At 41.5% G+C, this 20,227-nt stretch overlaps 1 protein-coding gene across 2 annotated transcripts; it reads left to right on the top strand.

Annotated features, from left to right (window-relative positions):
• The first annotated feature begins 536 nt into the window (after positions 1-536).
• On the top strand, positions 537-11,384 carry ZFAND5 (zinc finger AN1-type containing 5). Of its 2 annotated transcripts, none has more exons than XM_086685014.1 (6): positions 537-667; positions 5,037-5,196; positions 5,629-5,740; positions 6,370-6,473; positions 8,890-9,015; positions 9,734-11,384. In XM_086685014.1, exons 2-6 carry the CDS (start codon positions 5,046-5,048, stop codon positions 9,880-9,882), a joined length of 642 nt encoding a protein of 213 aa, XP_086541140.1. In that variant the 5' UTR covers positions 537-667; positions 5,037-5,045; the 3' UTR covers positions 9,883-11,384. The 2 variants fall into 2 exon arrangements, with proteins under 2 accessions (XP_086541140.1, XP_025787263.1); XM_025931478.2 differs by lacking the exon at positions 537-667 and adding an exon at positions 734-2,899.
• The last annotated feature ends 8,843 nt before the right edge of the window (positions 11,385-20,227 follow it).

Here is a 20,227-nt window from a genome sequence, read left to right as displayed (position 1 = left end):
CTCCTGGACTCGGGAACAGGGCCCGAGGGGGCGGGGCGTCGGGCTCACGACGTCACCGCGCTCCCCGCCGCCGCCGCCGTCGGGGTTTTCGCTGACGCACAGACCCCGCCCCTCCTCCCTCTTTCCCTCGCTGCCCGATCGCCGGGCGGAGAGAGAGCGTCAGTCGTCCGGAGCGCGGACCTGTGTGCATCTGGACTTGGGGCTCGCTCGCTTCCCGGCAGCCGCGCAACTTCCCGGCCGTAGCTGAGGCGACGGAGAGCACCGCCGGCGGGCCCTCGCGGCGCCCAGGCCTCCCTGCTCGCGTCCCGGTCGCCCTCGGAGTCGGCCCAGCCCGCCGCCGGTGGAGGCGTGAGGTGACGACGGGCGAGTGCCGCGAGCAGCGTTAGCCGCCGCGGCCTCCGGTCCTCCCTCCGCCTCCTTCTCTGCCCCCCCCTCGCTTCCCTCCTCCCACTTCCCGGGCTCCGGCGTGTCCCGGCCACGCTCAGTGCCGCTGCAGGAACAAAGGAGGACCCCGCGGCGGCGGCAGCGCCACCTCCGCTTCCGACCCGCTCCCGGCCCGAGGCGGCCGCTCCGGGCGCCCGGCTCGCCCCTCCCGGAGGCCTGGGCCCGGCCTCACCGCGCCGGCGTCGCGCGCGAGCCCGGCTCCTGCCCTCCTGCCCCCCGCAGGGTGAGTGGTGCGGAGCTGGGGGAGGGCGCCCGGCTGCTCGTGCCGGGCCGGGGGAGGGCAGTGGGGGACTCCGGCGGAGCTCGAGCGGGCCGCGGCTGGCGGCCTCCGGGGGAGGGGAGCCCGCCCTCCAGCTCAGGAAGCACAAAGACGGAGGCGTCATCCGGTCGTCGTGGCCCGGGGTCCGGCGCCCCGCGCCCCCGGCCCGCCTGCACCCGCACGGCCCGGAGAACAATGCCCGGCGTGTGGGTTCCGGGCCTCCCTCGCGTCCGTCCGGGCCTCCTTCGGCGCGGCGCCCGGCGTGGGCGGCCGGACCCGGAGAGACAAAGGGGCCGTGGCGGCGGCCGCGCCCCCGGCCCCCTGCTCGCCGCACACCCTCCCCCCTCCTCCCGGCCGCCCCGGGTCGCCGCCGCCGCCTCGGAGGAGCCGGTCGAGGTCGGGGGTCGGCGCGGGGCCGGCTGGCCTGTGGAGCTGCTGTTCTGCATGACTCAGTGATTTTTGGAGAAGGCCCTGCTGGGCTTTCCTGAGCAAGGCCTCGGCTTCGAGAGGGGCCTGGGGGGAGGGATGGGGGCCCGGTGGGACCCGGACTTGTTCGGAAATCCGCTGGAACGTGGGTGAGGGGGACTCCTCCGTCGTCGTGTTTTAGTTTTGCCAGCGTCGCTGCGTTTGTCGCCCAAGATCCCTTTCATGAAGGAAATGGAGCACCTTCCCCTTTGTTTCGTGCATTTAGGCTGGTGAACATGCATTTCTTGCTCGCTTTCCACGCACTCCCGTGGAGCGGTGTTTTCAGGAAAGGCCCGTGTTTATTTGTTGCATGCCTCCTAAGAATCTAGTCTAAGGACATGAGGGTAAAGTAGCGTATATAGGTCACAGAGCCCCTAGTTTTAAACCTGAGTTCAGGTCATTTACAGACTTAAAAATAAAATAAAATTTCATTCCTTATTTTTTTTTTTTTTAAGTAGAATTTCAGAACTTCATGGGTGAGAATATTGCAATTTTATCTTACAAGTTTTTTTTTTTTTTTTTTTTTTTTTTTAATGTTTCCCAACAAAGAATTTACTGTACTTCTCCCCTATTTTCTGTCTCGGGCCAGATATTAAGCCTGGAAAGGAGCCTTTAAAAATCACAGTAATCTCATTTTGGCAAAGAGAGAACGGAGATCAGGAGAGTAAGGACTTGCCCAAGGTCACTGGCTTAGTTAGAAGTAGATTAGATACTAGAACTCAGGTCTCAACTCAGGGTGAGTAGGCTTTAACATCTTCTAACATGTGCACCTGAAAACTAAATTCCATAGGTGTAAAATGTCGTTTTTTAAATTATTATTCATATTTGAGGCTGGAGAGTTTTTCTGCTACATGCCCAGGTTTTGGTTTTCTTTAAACTAGAAGTTAGGGGAAGCCACAAACTAAAAATATACATTTCAGCTATTCAAACTATAAAAATAAACATTTTCCCTGTGCTTGATAGAGCTGGCACAGGCTTGCACAAGTTTCTAACAACAAAACTTTAAAGGTACTAAATAGTAATGGTATTGTATTTTTCTGAAATGTTGCCAAGCAGAAGGGAAACGGCACTTAATGGCAAACTGCCCTCTCCCGCCCCAAATTGCTGCTAAGCAGGAGGATTTAAACATGAGGATTCTTTCTGCCTCGGTGCTCTCTGTACTGTGCTTGGTTTTTATAAACAACCCTGACCATTTTGGCTTCACGAGTGATTAATGATGCATCTTTTTGTTGAATTTGAGATTGTTCACTAGCCCTGTCTACATTACCAAAAAAAAAAAAAAAAAGCAGCAGCCTTAATGGCATCTTTTTGTTTTGTTTCCTTATTATATTAGATCTATAAACGCAGCATCCTTAGTTCTTGGGGTTGTGTAGGAGTTGGCAGGCTCTAAGATATAAATAGAAGCTGATTTCAGAGGCCCCTGTTGACTAGGCTTTATGTGAGAGCCTCCATCCAGCTCAGCCTGTCACATTGCAGCCTTGTGACAGGCTGAAGCTCCCGCCCATGTGATCTAAGCTTCTGAGAAATATTAAGGCAAGCTTTGCACATGTGACGGCGTTTAAAAGCTCGCTTTCTGGGGGGGGGGGGGGAATCTACAAGATGGGAAGCTACGTGGAAGACTAATGTCCTGGTGTCTCTTGTGTCTCAGTTGCAGGCTATTTATAGTGAATTGAAAGTAGTTGTGTTTTCTGAAGAAGGGAAGGTGGAATACTTTGCAAGTTGCAAGTCGAAGTGGGTAAAATCATTGAGATTCCTTTCCCCCTCCTTTTTTTATGTAAAAGATTTTAAAGAATTGAATTAACTAAGGTTGATGCTTAACTTTAAGGTTGATGCTTAAATTTGGGCCTGTTCGCCATTATAAAGCCACTGTCAGATGAGCCACTGGAAGTTAGTATAGCAACTGTGAGCTAGCATAATTCTTAAGCTGGCTTCAAGGAATGAACTTTTTGCATAGAGCAGATTCCCACATACTATGTGGGGTGGGGGGGCGTGCAAGTAAAGACATAATTTATTATTTGAAGCATTTTTGCACATATTAAAAATTTTTTAAGCCCAGCTGAAAATGTTTATTAATAAACCTAAGTGATGTTGAAATGTTTACACTACCGTGCTCCAAAATGAGTCAGCTAAATTCCACTTACTATTTAAAGAGACCATGTCAACTAAATTAGTAGTATTGTTTGAAGTAAGCTGTGGTTCTCCAACACCCTCCACATAAGCTTGATTGGCTTGAAGTAGTTTCAAGCTTCAGATATTTCTTTTTGCTAAGGAAAGGAAAGAGTACTATCATTTAACTGTGGAGGAAATAGTGGCAAGATTCTGGCCAGGTCAAATTTGGTTAGCCCTCTTCTCCCCTTCTTGTAATTTTGGTAAAAAGTATTAAATAACTTGCTAAAACATTGTTTTTAGTAACTCACTAAAGAGTGTATTCTAGTGTGTGTTAGTTGGAAAAAAGCCATATGAAATTCTAGACCAGCTCTAGCTTGAATGAAGGACTTTCCTGCACTTAATCTGAAATGTTTATAACTTAACAAATAAGTAACTTAACTTCCGTTATCAGTGTTAAGACACATTTAAATGACCATGACCACAAGTTATAGCAGACAATCTCCCTTTAATAAAATGCTCTCAAATATGTTTTTGTACGTACATACATATTTTAAGGTGACATGGAAACTTTCTACAGTTTAAATTTTTCTTAATGTGTGTTTTCACTTAAAACTCAGAAAAATTTACTAAATTTAGCGTAACGTTACTATATCTGTTCTAATTTTAACAAGGCTTCTGGAAAAGCAAGGTAGGCTAGCTGTACGAAGTTCTTTCTGGTAACCTAGCATTAAATATTAATGACTACTGAAGGTTGTGTGTTCATATTGCTTGGCTTTGCCATATTGAAATTGAGCTTTCAAAGGTTTCATTTTCTGACGTGAGGAAGGCAAGCACTCGTGAAAAGCTTTAATAGAGCCTTTGGCTGGAGAAATCTATAGCTGATAATTTGTGCTTTTGCAAGTTACTAGGCACTGCCTTTAAGTATTCAAACCCAGATTTCACACCTCAAATGCAGAACTTAAAAGGAATTGCATGAGCAGCTGACCCCTAAATTCTTAAAGAGCTTCACTTGTTAGTGCCAAGGCAGCAGGAAAGGCCAGATGATCTGTCAGCTCTCTTCAGTGTTCTGTAAAGGTGTTGCGTTTTTAAAAGTTTTTAAAATTCTGTCCCATAGCAGAATTGTTGAATTACTAGTGAGGCCCATCATCTTATAAGATATTTTAAGAAAGCTTTATAGCTACATCCAGTGTACAGCCAGCTTAAAGAACCACTAGTACATATCAAGAGTTGGTACTTAATTGTGATTATTGTAGATTTTTTTTTTCATTGGCAAGTTCCATTTTATATATTTTTAGCCAGAGAAGTAAAAATCTCATTTGATATGGTCTGCCTGTAGTGCAGAAATCAGAAAGTGACTTTAAGATGACAATTGTCCAAACTGATTGAAATGTAATTCTGACATCTGGCAGAGTGACCTTTTCAGAAATTGAAACAAAGATCATAGTGATAGGTGGAGTAATGCATTTTAACGTTTAATGATAGCATTTTTTTTGTCCTAAAGAATGTGAAGTTCCTATAGTTCATTGTTTATCAAATTAAAAAGACAATTTCTTTAATGCCCTTTGTTTTATAAAGGCAACAAAATATTCATAGTTTTCTTGTCCTACTCTTTTTAATGATTAACATAATTAGGGCCTTTGTTAGAAATAGACTTGGTGTTTAGAAATAACAAAGGTATGCTGGTGGCTGTCATACTAATTTAGTGATTTTATTTGGTGACATGCTAATTTCTAAAATTTTGTTTTTGTTTTGTTTATAGCAGAAAAATATGGCTCAGGAGACTAACCAGACCCCAGGGCCCATGCTGTGTAGTACAGGATGTGGCTTTTATGGGAATCCTAGGACAAATGGAATGTGTTCCGTTTGCTACAAAGAACATCTTCAGAGGCAGCAAAATAGTGGCAGAATGAGCCCAATGGGTAAGTTTCCAAGGAAAAACCCATTTGAAGAACTGGTGGACAGAAAATATAGAACCAAGAATTGGGGCCTAAGACTTATGAGAATCAATGCTGAGAGCCCAAGAAGAGAATTCCTGAGAAAAGCTTGAAATTAAAGCAGCAGCCCAGCCCACGTCCTTGGCATGACAACATCAGGAATGAATGACCATCTACAAGCATCTTCTAGCTTTTTTATTTTCCTTTTTGAGGTTTTGTTTCATACTTATGTTCACTGGATGTGACTTTTCCATACATGTTTTTGTTTGGATACTCACTTAATTGTAGGATTCAGCAGTACAGTGAAAGTGCTTAAATCACTAACCTAATTAAATGCAAGTATTTGTTACTTATTAAGAGTCTTGCTACTGAGTGTTGGTAGTCTTGCTGTTTCTTACAAATCCTTTTTTTAAATAGGAACAGCTAGTGGTTCCAACAGTCCTACCTCAGATTCTGCATCTGTACAGAGAGCAGACACTAGTTTAAACAACTGTGAAGGTGCTGCTGGCAGCACATCTGAAAAATCAAGGTAAGATTGACCACTTCAGGCTTTTTATCATAATACAACAAGGAAATACATGGGTGCTCCCCATACCATTCTAATTATGAATGTCTATATATACTAAGGATGTTAATGGATCCGATGCCCTTGGCTTTGCTTGTGTTACACAGTCTGGGATTCTGGGATCTTTTACTACATGGTCTTACAGGTCACTGAATAAAGACGTATATCATAACACTCCGTGGTACTCTCAAAGATGCTGTATTGAGAATGCTGTGCTTGTGTTATAATTGAGGTTAAGTGATTGTAGAGTATGGCTCTGCAGACTGTGTTGTAATGCTACACAAGACATTTTGGCAAAGCTGCCCCTTTTGCCCTTAAGTTACAGGCACAGCTAAAAGTTTCCAGTTGGCTATAATAGGACATCGTAACCCATACACATACGCAGCCTTGAGTTGATGAGCCATTTATCAGATCGCTTTCTTTATTCTCAACCATGTGTGCTGGGCATCCAATATTCTTTTAAGTTTTTAGATTATTTAGTTCCATTTGATCATGTTGGAAATAGTACGTACTTTAAAGTTGAACTGACAACTTACTGTCTCACAAAGAAGTACCCTTAACATCTTTAAAAATGTTTGCTTGAACTCAAATAGAAATGTGCCTGTGGCTGCCTTGCCTGTAACTCAGCAAATGACAGAAATGAGCATTTCAAGAGAGGACAAAATAACTACCCCGAAAACAGAGGTGTCAGAGCCAGGTATGCTTTTTGTTTAATACTAGTTCCGTTCTGGATTTGGTAGTACAAGAAAGAGTTGGTGGGAGAGGAGTTCCTTCCCATTGAAGGTTAAATTGGAGAGAGAGCTGTAAAATCTAGGCCAAGGAAGAACCACTCTCTCTCAAGTCCCTTGGGTGTAAAATAGTCACTCTTTACTCTTCTTTCTTCTCCTTAAACTCACACCATAAATTTATAATCTGGGAACTGGAAATATTAAGAATGTAATGAACTTAAAAGGTCGTTTGCCATTATATTTCAAAGATCTCTAAATCACTAAAGAAAGTGTTACTCATAAACAGAAGAAATTAGATTAAATTTCAAAGCCATGAAGAAAGTTTTATAATCAAAAGCAATATTCAGTCTTGGTATCCTCAGTGTTGTAGAAAATATTTAAGACAACATACTGAACACTGAAAGAAGCTTTCAAGTTGAAAAGTCTAGGAGTTGAAAAAGCAAGAGTTCAAAACTCAATATGGAAAGGCATTTTTTTTCACTGAGTGCCTTTGAGTCTCTGCTTCTGTAGAGCATAGTCAGAAGTGCTGTCACATTGAGAGATGGACTTGTTTGAATTACCTGTGCTGGGCCCTAAAACAGATAGCTCTGTACTCTATAGGGCACATCATTCATTTACTCAGTTCATTGTCTCCTGGTACAGTGTTGACTGAACACAATATAAAACTTTATTGTGAGGAAATAACATCTGTGGGTATGTGATCTGCTTTGGAGGCTTGCTTTTGCTAACATCACATAGCAAAGCTTATGTGAACTATAGCAATCTTAATTTATAAAGTTAAGTAAAAACTCTGCAGTTCAGCAGGTGAATCCATATTTGGTATTTTCAAAGGAGTTCAATTTTTCTGAAAAAGCCGGCCAAATTAGGTGTTCGTGGGGTTTTATAAACAAAATTACTCTGACCTGGGAACGGTACTCTTTTGGTTTAGATCTGTACCTAGTCTCTGCATTTATTATTTCTTAATAGGTTCTGTAGTTTGTTCCTCTTTGCCTTTACTGAGTCGTTTCCCCCTTCTTAACTCCCATTTGTCCCTGTATGTCCCAGGAACCACTATTCAGTCTTCTGATGTAGCCAAGGAAATGGCTGTCACACATACCCCTCCCCCAAACTGTTCCCGTACATTTTTCTTTACCATCATAGCATCAGGAAAAACTATTAGGCTGTCATAGTAGATTATTAGGAATGAGTAGTAGGTAGAGTGTTATTCTGTTAGTGTATAATAGGCTATTAGTCTGACTAAATATATTACTAATGCAAATGAGTTATGTATTTACAGAGAATTTTAGAGTAAGCTGTCATGAAACCTATCAGCTTGCTCTAGAGTTTGGATTTATGCTTATAGCATTGGTGCTGGCCTATTTAGGCAGTAATCTTAGCATTGCATACAATAATTTGCTATTCTTGGGGTTTGGATTAATATTAAAACTCTGTGCTTCTGGTCTAATTGAATTCTATAAAAGCAGAACTAATTTGGTATTTTTGTTTTAAGTAACTAGTGGTAATGGTGAGCTCTAATGTGCTGAACTGCAATTTTCATGTTGACAAATTTTATTGATGTCATGTGAACTAAAACTTTAAGGAGAAACACGGACTTCTTAAAAGGAGATCATTATCTCTCATTGTCTAAATTCTGTACCCATTTTAGAGAAGTACTGCAAAGCAAATAAAAGCTGTGCTTTAAAAATTCTTGATTTGCCTGTGGAATCCTTAATAGTCAAAACTTCACAAGTACTTATATTGTCCTAAAGACTGTTTGCTGATCTTTCAAAAAGTTTAAGAACTATTCAGATTTTCTGCATGTGACCATATAAAGCCCGTGTTAAAATGGCAAAATAATTGTGAAATTTTAGGATCTGAAGTTAATTAGGGCTTAACGATTTGGGTTTTACTTACTGAAATTGCTAAATTTATGTATTCAGTCTTTTGTCTATCAGTGTAAAACCAAAATGAATTTTTTGACGGTTGGCAACTTTATGTACTGAGTAATAATGAATGTAAACTGCCCTAATTAAGAAGTTTGCATTTAGGCAATTGCAATTTGGAAAAACTGGGCATGTGACCAGCATCTCCCAGGTCTTTAAAACTTAGGAGTTTATTCCCTAGTACTACCTGTTAAGAGTCAGTTTAAAGGAATTTGAGTGGAGTAATCATTTTACAAAATTTAGAGAAGCCAAGTATATGTTGGTTGGCAAGAAACTGTCAGATTTGAAAGTTCTGATACTGAAGTAGAAGATTCTGTTTAAAGCACATGTTTTTAAGAAAGGCTTCATGAATATTTTCACTAAGAATCTTCCTGCTTCTCTTAAATGTTTTCTTTTTGTGTCTTAAGTAATTGTCAGCCAGTGAACTCTTAACAGTTATCTCATTTTCACCCTTGTTTTTCAGTTGTCACTCAGCCCAGTCCATCCGTTTCTCAGCCTAGTACTTCTCAAAGTGAAGAAAAAGCTCCTGAGTTGCCCAAACCAAAGAAGAACAGATGTTTTATGTGCAGAAAGAAAGTTGGCCTTACAGGTATTAGAGAACATAGAAGACAACGTATATTTTGTTGGTAGGCTTTAACAGGGAGCTCCCTTATGGGACTGGTTGGTCCTAACACCTACAACAAAATGCCCAACTTTCAGGAACAGAAAGTTTCCAGAGTGGACTAGAAAGAGGGCAGGATAGTGGGGAGAAGTTGGGTTTGATTTGCACTTGTGTCTCTAATCCTCTGGAACCTTTTATTACCTTCAGGCCTTGTGAGTTACTCTGCTTTACTGAACTGATAAAAATTCATTGCTTTCGAGTCTTTTCTTTGTTCTCCTGAGGAGAAGGTAGTTGACCCAAACGGTGAACACCATCTTTGAGCCAGGCACAAAGTATTAGAATACTTCTTAACTGTTCCCTGTAAATTTCAGAACCCTCTGGTTCTCTTTTCCCTAGTTTTCACTTGAAAAAACGTTATCCTGTTATATGTAGGAGGAGGATTTGCATCCAGGTCAGTCTGGCTTTAGAGCCTGTGTAATTTCTACCCTGTGCTATCCACAGGCGTTTATGGAGGGAGAGCTATTTGAATTTCTCACTATGTCAAAAGAGATTGAAAGCTGTTTCACAATTTCAAGTGGCAGACTCAATTTCATGTTACAGAGAACCATGAAAATCTGGTTCTTTTTTCTCCACTGACTGAGGCTTTTTTTTTCCCCTTTAATTACTGCAAATTCCCAAGTGACTCTACTTCCTCTTATGTGTACAGGGTTTGACTGCCGATGTGGAAATTTGTTTTGTGGACTTCACCGTTACTCTGACAAGCACAACTGTCCATATGATTACAAAGCAGAAGCTGCAGCAAAAATCAGAAAAGAGAATCCAGTTGTTGTGGCTGAAAAAATCCAGAGAATATAAATTACTACTTGTGAAGAGACTGAAACTTTGTTTTTATTTTAATATATCGTAGGAAAACATTAAAGAGCAGATGCATGGCCATTTTCCTTTGATGTTCTCCAGAGTTTTACTTTACACTTGTCTGTCTTATAATTGAAATTTTAGGATGTTTGGGTGTTTGTTACAGGCAGAAATGGATAGATACAGCCCTACAAAATGTATATGCCCTCCCCTGAATAAAATTGGATGAAAATCTGCACAGCAAATTGAAATACACAGACGATAGGGACAAAATTTAGTTCCCACGTGCCAAACATAATCCGTGAAATCTCTGCATGTTTGCAGCATATCTGCCTTTTGGGAATGTAATCAAGGTATAATCTTTGGCTAGTGTTATGTGCCTGTATTTTTTAAAAAAATGGTACACCAGAAAAGGACTGGCAGTCTACTTCTTCCATAGTCCAACTTCACCCTGTTAATTTCCACAACATGTTCTTTGGAAGCAGGAGGAAAGCTATAAAGAGGATCAGACCTTTCCGTGAAACCAGTATTTGGTGCCATATGTAAGCCTGGCTCATTGGTCTCCTAAAAGCTGTCAAGTAAGACATTCTGTGAAAGGTAAACATCGCAACTGGTTATCATGAGTAAAGCCATCAAGCCAACAGGGGCTTGAGCTCTCTTTGAAGCTTACTGTGCTGGCCTGCACCAGAAGATGCCTGCATTACTCTCATTGCTCAAAATGTTGTGTAGCACAGAACTGCACTAGGATTAATTTGTCTACAAGAAGAAATTAAAACTACATTTGGTTTTTACATGCCGCAGCTCTATTGAATAACATGCATCTGAATTTTAAGTTGCAAAGGTATCTGAAAAGTTCATTTTTCGTGTGCATCTTTTGTTGAATGTTTTGGTTCAAGAAAGAATGTTTAAAGCTTTTTTAAAGACTTCAGTTCTTAATGTAACTGTACCTTCTGCATGGAAAATCATAACCAACATGGCTGCAGTAGACTTCTTAGTGGTATCCAGCACCACTCGCAGAGGGCTGCGTTATCCTATTAATTGTACTTGGGTGTAGGACTCTAGTGTTCTTGGGTGTATTGCATGGGCTGCATTATCTACAGCATTGTACAATAACAACTAGAAGAGGCAGTATACTTCACTGATGCTTGTCTGGTAATATCACTTCTGTGTCATAATGGAAGGTTTTTGTGATGTATGAAACTTGTGTTTTTTATATATAAATGAGCATAGTTAGATTAGTATTGTGGTAATGCCTGTTTTCATCTGTAAATAGTTAAGTATGTACACGAGGCACTACTTCTGATTTACTGCAGTGTTCAGTCCTAGTTTTTACTTTAATTAAAGCATTCGGTTTTGCTTTCGATTTTTATGTACCTTAGTTCGGAGTTAGATCTGCAGATGTGTACAGATAGTTCATATTTATGTATTGCACATAATCATGCTATTCAGCATCGATGCTATATTGTATTATGTAAATAATAAAAGCCATGTACAGAGGGAAACTTCCACTTGTTCATTGGGTTCTTAAGCCACAGGTAGAAACCATAAAGAGGAATAGTTAGAAAATGTTTCATATCCAACTTGGTAGTTGCATATGGAGACTTTGCATGGCTATCGTGTAATTTTTTTAATTGCGCCCCCCCCCCCCCCCCCGCCCCGAACATGGTATGTTTAAGTGAGAGCCTTGAGATGAACTTTGAGACATCAAGTGTGGTACACAATGGGCAGCTTATTTTTGAAGAAATGAATAGGCACCTTTTAGGATCGTAACAGTCTTAGGACTTGAGAAAGGAATGGACTTTTCACAACTGTGACCTATCTCCCTTGCCCGTTTTCTTGCTTTATAGAAGGTGACACGACCATTTGTGTACAGAAACGGGCATGGTTTTGTTTCTGTTTCGGATTCGGTTCTAATGTATGGCTGGGCCCATGGGGTAGCTGAAGCTAAAAGCAGAACCATGACTTTTCAGTGATGGAGTCTGCAACGGAAATCCCCTCGTTCACTGGTCTGTCGTGGTTCTTTGGGTGCTGCTGCTTGTGCTTCACGTGGCGGAAATCATGAGACCATCTCCTGAACTATGAAGATACTGAAGAATCACAATTGAGGTGAAAAGTACAGTACTGGGGCCAACAATTTTTATTGAAAGTTTAAGACTTCTCTCAGTGCTACCTTTGTCAATGTTTGCTTGATGAATTTTAAATCTTAAGGTTTTGAAATCAAAGTGGTATCTGGGGGATAAAGACTTAGATGACAAGGTGATGGGCCCTTCGTTGTTCTGTAACTTTGTGCAGCACAAGATGGTGGTAATGTTTCCACAATTTTTTGTGAGAAGTATTTAGGAAAGATTTGGGTTGAGGATTTGTCAGGAGCATCAGTTGATTGAGAAGAAGAGTAAGTGTGAGACAACTAGAAGATTAAATTCTAGCTAGGCTTGCATTTAAGCCGGAATATTCTTCAGGCAAGACTAAGTGGCTTTGACTTTGGAATGACTTTGGAACTGACATCCTAAGCATCTGAAGAACATACCATGTTTCTCTTTATATAGGCTCTGTACACCCCCACTCCAAAAATGTCTTGTGAGGACAGACCATGATAGTTAAATGTATGGCCGTGGGCTGGTCCTTTTATAAGATTTATTCGAAGGGCCTTTTCTGTAAGACTAGTGCCTCAGGTTTGCTCTGAGGTGGACTTACCACGGCGCGAATTTGCAAGCAGAGACCTTTTTTGAGTGGTATGGCGTGGTGGTGAAGGTAATGGACCCTGGAATCCGGCTTCGTCTGTAAGTAAACGAGGACGGTGATAGTGGCTGACACATAGTATGCCCTGCTAAAAATTTTTAAAGACTCTCTTTTTAGAGCAGCTTTAGATTCACAGCAAAATTGAAAGTACAGAGATTTCCCATATACCTTCTCCCCAGCCCCCAACATGGGCATAGCCGCCTCTAGTCACCTCTGCCACCCGGACGGTATGTTTGTTAAAACTGTTAAACCTACGTTGAGCCGTGATCGCCTCCCAGTCCGTAGTTTACGGTTCACTCTGGGTGGTGTACATTGTGTAGGTTTAGACAAGTGTGTGATGACATGTATCCATCACTGTAGTATATGGACCATTTTCGCTGCCCTAAAAATTTACCTATTCCTCACCCTCCCTAACTAACCCCTGGCAACTACTTTTTACTGTCTCTGTAATTTGCCTTTTCCAGAATGTCATGTAGTAGGAATACATGAAAGTATGTAACCTTTCAGATGGGCTTCTTTGACTTAGTGATACACCGCGAGTTCCCTCCACATCTTTCATGGCTTGATAGGTGCTGAATAATATTCCATTGGCTGGAAGTGCCATGGTTTATCCATTCACCTACTAAAGGAAATCTTGGTTGCTTCCAAGTTTTGGCAATTCCAAATAAAGCCACTTTAAACCAGTGTGCGAATTTTGTGTGGACGTGAATTTTCAACTCTGGGTAAACACCAAGTGCGATTGCTGGATGGTATGGTAAGAATGTTTAGTTTTGTAAGAAACCGCCAAAATTCCAAAGTGGCTGTACCATTTTGCATTCCTAGCAGCAACGTGTGAATGATTTTTGCCCCACATCTTCACCAACAGTTGGTGTTGGTCAGTGTTCTGATTTTGGCCATTCTAACAGGTGTGCACTAGTATCTCATTTTAATTTGTGTTTCTCTGATGACATGACTGGAGCATCTTTCTGTGTGCTTATTTGCCATCTGTGTATCTTCTTTGGTAAGGTCTTTGGCCCATTTTTTAATCAGGTTTTCTTACTGTTTTATAAACATTTATATATCCGTATATATGTTATATATATGGATGTGTGTGTGTGTGTATTCTCAGGCAAGCTCCACGCTCGGCACAGAGCCCGACACAAAGCTCAATCCCATGACCCAAGCTGAAATCAAGAGTCAAGACACTCAACCAACTAAGCCACCCACGTGCCCCTCTTAACTGTTGAGTTTTAAGAGTTTTTTCTATATTTTAGACAACAGTCCTTTTTCAGATGTGTCATTTGCATATACTTTGTCTGTAAGTTGTCTTATTTTCTTGAGCTATTATTAATTTTAATGTCTTAGAGTAATGATTTCCAGAACTTGGAAAGACTGTTGAATTGAAACTCTTAGCAAGTCACTACAAATGGGTAAATATCTACTAAGTAGTGTAATGGCAACATGTTAAGTATTGTAAAAATACAATGTTTTAATTGTATTTTTTGCAGTCAATAATACATTCACAGAATTCAAAAACGAATTGATCAGTATAGCAAGGCCTTAAACATTCTGTCCCATACCCTCCATTCCTAAGACACATGTACATTTTAGGTAACTGTCAAAACTTGGAAAGGCTATTTTATCTCTTCCATAAACATTGTGTACAGAGACTTAATTTGACTCTTGTTTGCTTAATTGTTTGAGTGTGAAGTTCTTACAGTGATTTCTGTCCAGTAATCTTCGCTTATAATTTTGGAGAGGATGGTGGGTGTGGTTGCCAGTTGATTAGCCATAAGATTGTGTAGCCTTAAACTGCAGAAAAGGGTTTCTGTGGGTGAGGCAGCAGGTATGGAAAGTAACTTGAAATTTGACAAAGCAGTTTCTTGTGTTTGTACAATCTTTAAAGCAAACTACATGAACAACAGGACACAAAAATGCTATTTGATACTGTTTCCATACACAAAAGCTGTTTAATTCATATAAAACCAAAGAGCGCTGTTTGTGTGTTTCCCTCCAGAGTGCATTTGTGTGCTTGTCCTAGAAGTAAAAGTTTTACCATTTTGTGACATAAATGTAAGACTCCATTTTGTCTGCAACAAAGTACTACTTTATTAGCATAGGTACTGATGTTACAAAGTCCTACTTCATGTTATACCTCAATTAACGGCAAGATGACAGATGTTATAGGTTATTTTCTAGTTGGTTAGTAGGTCTTGGGTCTGTTTTTTCCTGATGGTTTTGATTGAAACGATCACCACAGAACTCAGATCGTATATATCTGAAATGATTGGTAATGTAACCATGGCTGTTCAGAAATTGGGCTCATTGATGAGTTGACTCAGTAGTTAACAGGACTTTTTTTTTTTTTTTTTTTTTTTTTTTTTTTTTTGAGAGAGAAAGAGAGCACACAAGATGGGGAGGGGCAGAGAGAGAGGGACGGAAAGAATCTTAAGCAGCCCAACCCAGGACTCGGTCTCACCACCGCAAGATCGTGATGTGACCTGAGCCAAAATCAAGAGTCGGTCGCTTAACCAGTTGAGCCACCCAGGCACCCCAACAGGCAACCTTTCTAACACATTCTTAAATTTTGGTTATTCACTAGCATTTGCTTAAGTACTTTAGAGCTTAAGAATCCGCTAAAAACAAAAACAAAAAAAACAATAACAAAAATATATATAACCTAGATGAGCTCAACTTAAGCACCAGTGTTGGAGTAAATTTCTCAGAGAGATCCTGTGTGTATAATTCACAGCAAATTAAAAACTGGTAATTGAGGGGCACCTGGGTGCTCAGTCGGTTAAGCATCTGACTCTCGGTTTGGGCTCAGGTTGTGATCTCACAGTTCATGGGTTCCAGCCCCACATCGGGCTCTGTGCCACAGTGTGGAGGCTGCTTGGGATTCGCTCTCCTCTCTCTGTCTCTTCCCCCCCCCCCACCCCCTCAAATAAATAAACTTTAAGAATATACATATTTATAAAAAATACAATAAAAAATGGTAGTTGATCCTTGCTTACATAATATGTGCCTGCTCTCTCCCCTCCCTGTCACTAAAAATGTATTCAAACGTGCAAATTAGAATACCATGCAAATAACCATGATTTAGATTTTCTATTGTGTGGCACTACATCTGCTTTTTTATAGAACCACTAGGAGTGATAGTACTTAAAAAAAAAAAAAAAGCATTTCTTTGAAGAAAACTTTAACCCTGGTATTCTGGTTCCACATCCACTCTTAGGAGAAAAGTACTTCCTTTCTAGGGTGACATTTCTAAAGGTACCCTTCCCCTAGACATACCCCATGTGCTTAAAAATATCACCCACGTACTAAAAATATCTGGCCTCTAATGTTGTCTTTCACTAATGATCGCCATTGTAAAAACAATTCTACTGTAAAAATTATAATACTTAAATACAGATAGTTAATCTGCCATTCCGCCCATTAGCCTTTACCATCTGTGTTATATTTAAAGCTCTGCTAAAATTACATATGCGTAAACAAGTTTCATCTTTAGCTGTTCTGCGGCTTATTTATTTGGTTGGCATGAAAATTAGACTGGTTTGAATATCTGGAGTGGCGTACCAGCTTTTGTCCGAGGCTGGATTATATCGGATGACAAAAATAATGTGAGACTTCAGAGATTTGATAAATAATAATACCTCTTAGAAAAAGTGCAAATGGTAGGCATCAAAATAGGCATTTATATTCAGGCACGGCCCTTTAGTATTCAAGTGATGGGCATGTTTATTTGGGTCTGATTAAAAGAAAGAGATTTTTAAAATAGATTAAATAAAAAATAGTTAAATAAAATATAGTTAAATAAAAAATAGTTTTTACTTGGTTAATTGTGACCAAGAATTTTCTAAACTAGAAGGGCCGTAGTCAGCTGTCCCAGCTAAGCATTGATCAAATCTTCCCAAGGGCTGTGTACAGCCCTCACACAGAAAGCCAAATTGAATTGAACACAGTACTGAACGGCATTTCAAACTGTATAGTAAATTTACTTGGTCAGCGGTATGCATTTGTGGAGCTAAGGACTAAGGGCTGATTTTTAAAATGAGCTGGCTGTATAGTGTGCAGTAGAAACCAATTTAAACAGGCCTATTAAAGTTGATACAAGAGGGTTTTGATGGTTTGCGTCTATGAAGTTCCCCAGCTGCCCCTGTGGCCTGGGCGTGCTGTGCGTGGGCCCCCAAGTGAGGCGGATACACTTCTGGTTTTCAAGGAGATCATGAACTAGTACGATGATCTGAATTGCTTAAGTGGCCGCGTGGATTTTAAAACTGAGAAAGTAAATTTCTTCTGCTCTTTGGAAGGATGGGTGGTCAGGATTAGTGTTGGACATGGCCATGCATAGATCATTACTGGAAGTCTCTTCTCTCCAGAACAATACACCTTACAAAATTTGTCACCGTGGCAGGGGAGGAGCGCGGTTTTCATTTCAGGGTGGCACGGCAATGGAGTAGATCTTAGATGCTAGCTTTGAAGTCGGTTTGAGTTTATGACTCAAATACTGTGTGACTTTGAAAAGGTTACTTAATCTAGGGTACCCGAGTGCCTTTACCTGCACAAACTTTTGAGGATTAAAATGATGTGACATGTAACACCCCCAGTGTCAAGCACATTGTGAGTACTTAATATAGGCTAGGCGTTCTAACATTCCTAACAGCAAATAACCTCTGCCAAAGACTATGTTCACGCATGTTTAAAAGGCCAGATTCTGGTCTGTACAGTGTCACGGCCATTTTGCAATCAACAAAAATTAATTTGGTGGAGTGGAACCAAAATTGTGAGGGTGGAGAGAAAGAAAACCATCTCTACGCGGCTATTTCCAAGGCTAAAATAGTAGAGAAGTTGCCACTTTTCCTCTGAGTCAAATCAGTGCAACAGCACTTTATTACTGGTGCACACTTTCTCTCTGAACCTGTATCTCAGTCTGCTGTTGCTGCGCGATGTCTCGGGATCCATCTTTGACTCTCTCCCAACGCTTACATTGTGGTCCTTACCAGTCCGTTGATCCAGATACTGAAAATGGATGATATTTGCTTAATTCATGCCTTAGAGTGGCAAGATAGCCTCAGTCTTTTAGCAGAATCATTCCCAAAACTGTGGATCACCAAAATCAACTGGAGAGTTAAACACACACACACACACACACACACACACACACGTCTTATTTCATTTCCCCTAAATCAGAATGTCTGGGAGAATGTGTATTTTTGACAGCTCTCCCTAGGTGGTTTTATTAACCAGGTTTGGAAAACGCTGTTCAGAGTATACATGTCCCCTCCCACAAATTAGGCCCATACAATATACAGGTGAGCTTGGACAGTCCATTGCCTCACTTGAATTACGGTGAGTGTAACTTTCTGTGTCTATGTATTATTCCTATTGCAAAGTGCTGGGATGCATTGCCTCTTGTTAGAACTCTTGCATTTATTGTTTCCTATCCATGGTTTCTAATACCACGTCAGAGTATTTACAGAACGCTAACACAAGAGAAACCCATTTTGGGCATCTGGGTGGCTCAGTCGGTTAAGCATCCAACTTTGGCTCAGGTCGCAATCCCCCTGGTCCTGAGTTCAAGCCCCACATTGGGCTCGCTGCTGTCAGAGCAGGACCCACTTCAGATCCTGTGTCCTTCTCTCTCTGCCCCTCCCCTACTTATGCTCTCTCAAAAAAATAAAAAGATAAATAAGTAAATAAACAAATACGTAGATAAATAAAGTAAATAAATATATAAATAAATAAACAATATATTTTGGTTGTACTCTAATGGTTTCCCAATATACAGCTCAGACATTTCACCTGGAAGATCCTTCCCAAAAGTAACCACTTACACTGTTCCTCGGAACTCAGTAAAACTCCACCAAAAAAACCCAAAACAATAGAGACTCTTCCCTTAAGCTTTAGAGCCTATTGTGGATCTCATTTTCAAATTCGTTCATGGCACTTGCTCGCTTTTCTGCAACGTCTCTGGGTGCTCTACCCATTTTTCTTCCTTGTGCATTGATACCCTTTTCTTTACCAGCCTTGAAGAAAAGCTAGTCAAAGCTGCAGCCACACTTCCCCAGCTCTGGAGAAGGGGTAAGGAAAGGCAATGGGAAGAAAGGATCTTTTGTTCCTCTTGAGTGTGTGAGTCATCTAGAAAAGGTGAGCAAGGATCCAGGACCAGGAATCAGACAGCTCCTAGCGTACCCTTTCTGGCACAACTTCAGAATCTTGTTCAAAAGCATTTTCAGGGGCGCCTGGGTGGCCCAGTTGGTTAAGCGTTTGACTCTTGGTTTTAGCTCAGGTCATGATCTCGTGGTAGGTGGGATCGAGCCCCGAACTGGGTTCCGTGAGCTGACAGCCTGCTTGGGCTTCTCTCTCTCTCCCTCTCTCTCTTCCCCTCCCCCACTCATTCTGGCTCACTTGCTCTCTCTCTCTTTCTCTCTCTCTCTCAAAATAAACTTTAAAAAAAAGCATTTTTCAAAACAATAGGCACCCATTTATTTAAAAGTAAGCATAGGGGCGCCTGGGTGGCGCAGTCGGTTAAGCGTCCGACTTCAGCCAGGTCACGATCTCGCGGTCTGTGAGTTCGAGCCCCGCGTCGGGCTCTGGGCTGATGGCTCAGGGCCTGGAGCCTGTTTCCGATTCTGTGTCTCCCTCTCTCTCTGCCCCTCCCCCGTTCATGCTCTGTCTCTCTCCCAAAAATAAATAAACGTTGAAAAAAAAAATTTTTTTTTAAAAAAAAATAAAAAATAAATAAATAAATAAAAGTAAGCATAGGGGCGCCTGGGTGGCTCAGTCAGTTGAGTGTCTGACTTCGGCTCAGGTCATGATCTCACAATTTGTGAGTTCGAGCCCCGCATCAGGCTCTGTGATGACAGCTCAGAGCCTGGAGCCTGATTCAGATTCTGTGTCTCCCTCTCTCTCTGCTCCTCCCCTGCTCACACGCTGTCTCTCTCTTTCAAAAATAAATAAAGCTTTAAAAAAATTTTTTTAAAAGTAAAAGTAAGCATATAATCAAAGATATGAATATGTAGTTACCCTCGAGTCTTGGTTTCATCTCTGCAAATGCAACCCGGGGTCACGTGAATGTATGCTGCAGAATGCAGACTTGTTGGAATGGCTTTTTGTTCCTAAACAGATTGGGCAGAGTCATTCAGAGAAGTGTGCCCCATGGTCTTTCCAGGAACAGAGGAAAGGCACCAGGGCCCAAGTGAGACAGGTGACCTTCGCTGAAAAGTTTGGGCATCCTTAAGTAACTGTGTCTCAAAGAGAATGTAGCAGAAAAAATGGAGGATGTTGAAATTGGGTGGACCTGGGCTCAATTCTTTGCTTCAGTTCTTACTAGCAATGTGGTTTGAGGCAAGTTAGTTAGCCCCTCTGTTTCCTTAAGTGGACCTAACAAGACAACTTTACAGGATTCTTGTCCCAATTAAATGAAACCTCCAAAGAGCTGAGCACAGCATTTAACACCGTGTTGGTACTGATGTTTAAAAATATTTGCACACTCTTCATCATCTCACCTCGCTCCTCCACCCCACTACCCGCCCCCCCACCCCCCAACACACACACACTGCTACACACATACTGGCCAAGTTAAGGAAGATCTGAGCTGGAAAGAAGTGGAGGAGACATCGAT

The sequence above is a fragment of the Puma concolor genome, chromosome D4 (genome assembly GCF_028749965.1).
Source record: "Puma concolor isolate L17-30 chromosome D4, mPumCon1.1.hap2, whole genome shotgun sequence".
Classification (NCBI taxonomy): domain Eukaryota; kingdom Metazoa; phylum Chordata; class Mammalia; order Carnivora; family Felidae; genus Puma; species Puma concolor.
The sequence above is the reverse complement of the archived record's forward strand: the minus strand, read 5'-3'. Positions and strand labels throughout refer to the sequence as shown.

Excerpts from the sequence above, each read along its gene's own strand:
- ZFAND5 (XM_086685014.1), top strand. The coding sequence starts at position 5,046 with ATGGCTCAGGAGACTAACCAGACCCCAGGGCCCATGCTGTGTAGTACA. Across the intron at positions 5,197-5,628 it reads TGGCAGAATGAGCCCAATGG|GAACAGCTAGTGGTTCCAAC; the intron begins GTAAGTTTCCAA and ends TTTTTTAAATAG. Across the intron at positions 5,741-6,369 it reads AGCACATCTGAAAAATCAAG|AAATGTGCCTGTGGCTGCCT; the intron begins GTAAGATTGACC and ends GAACTCAAATAG.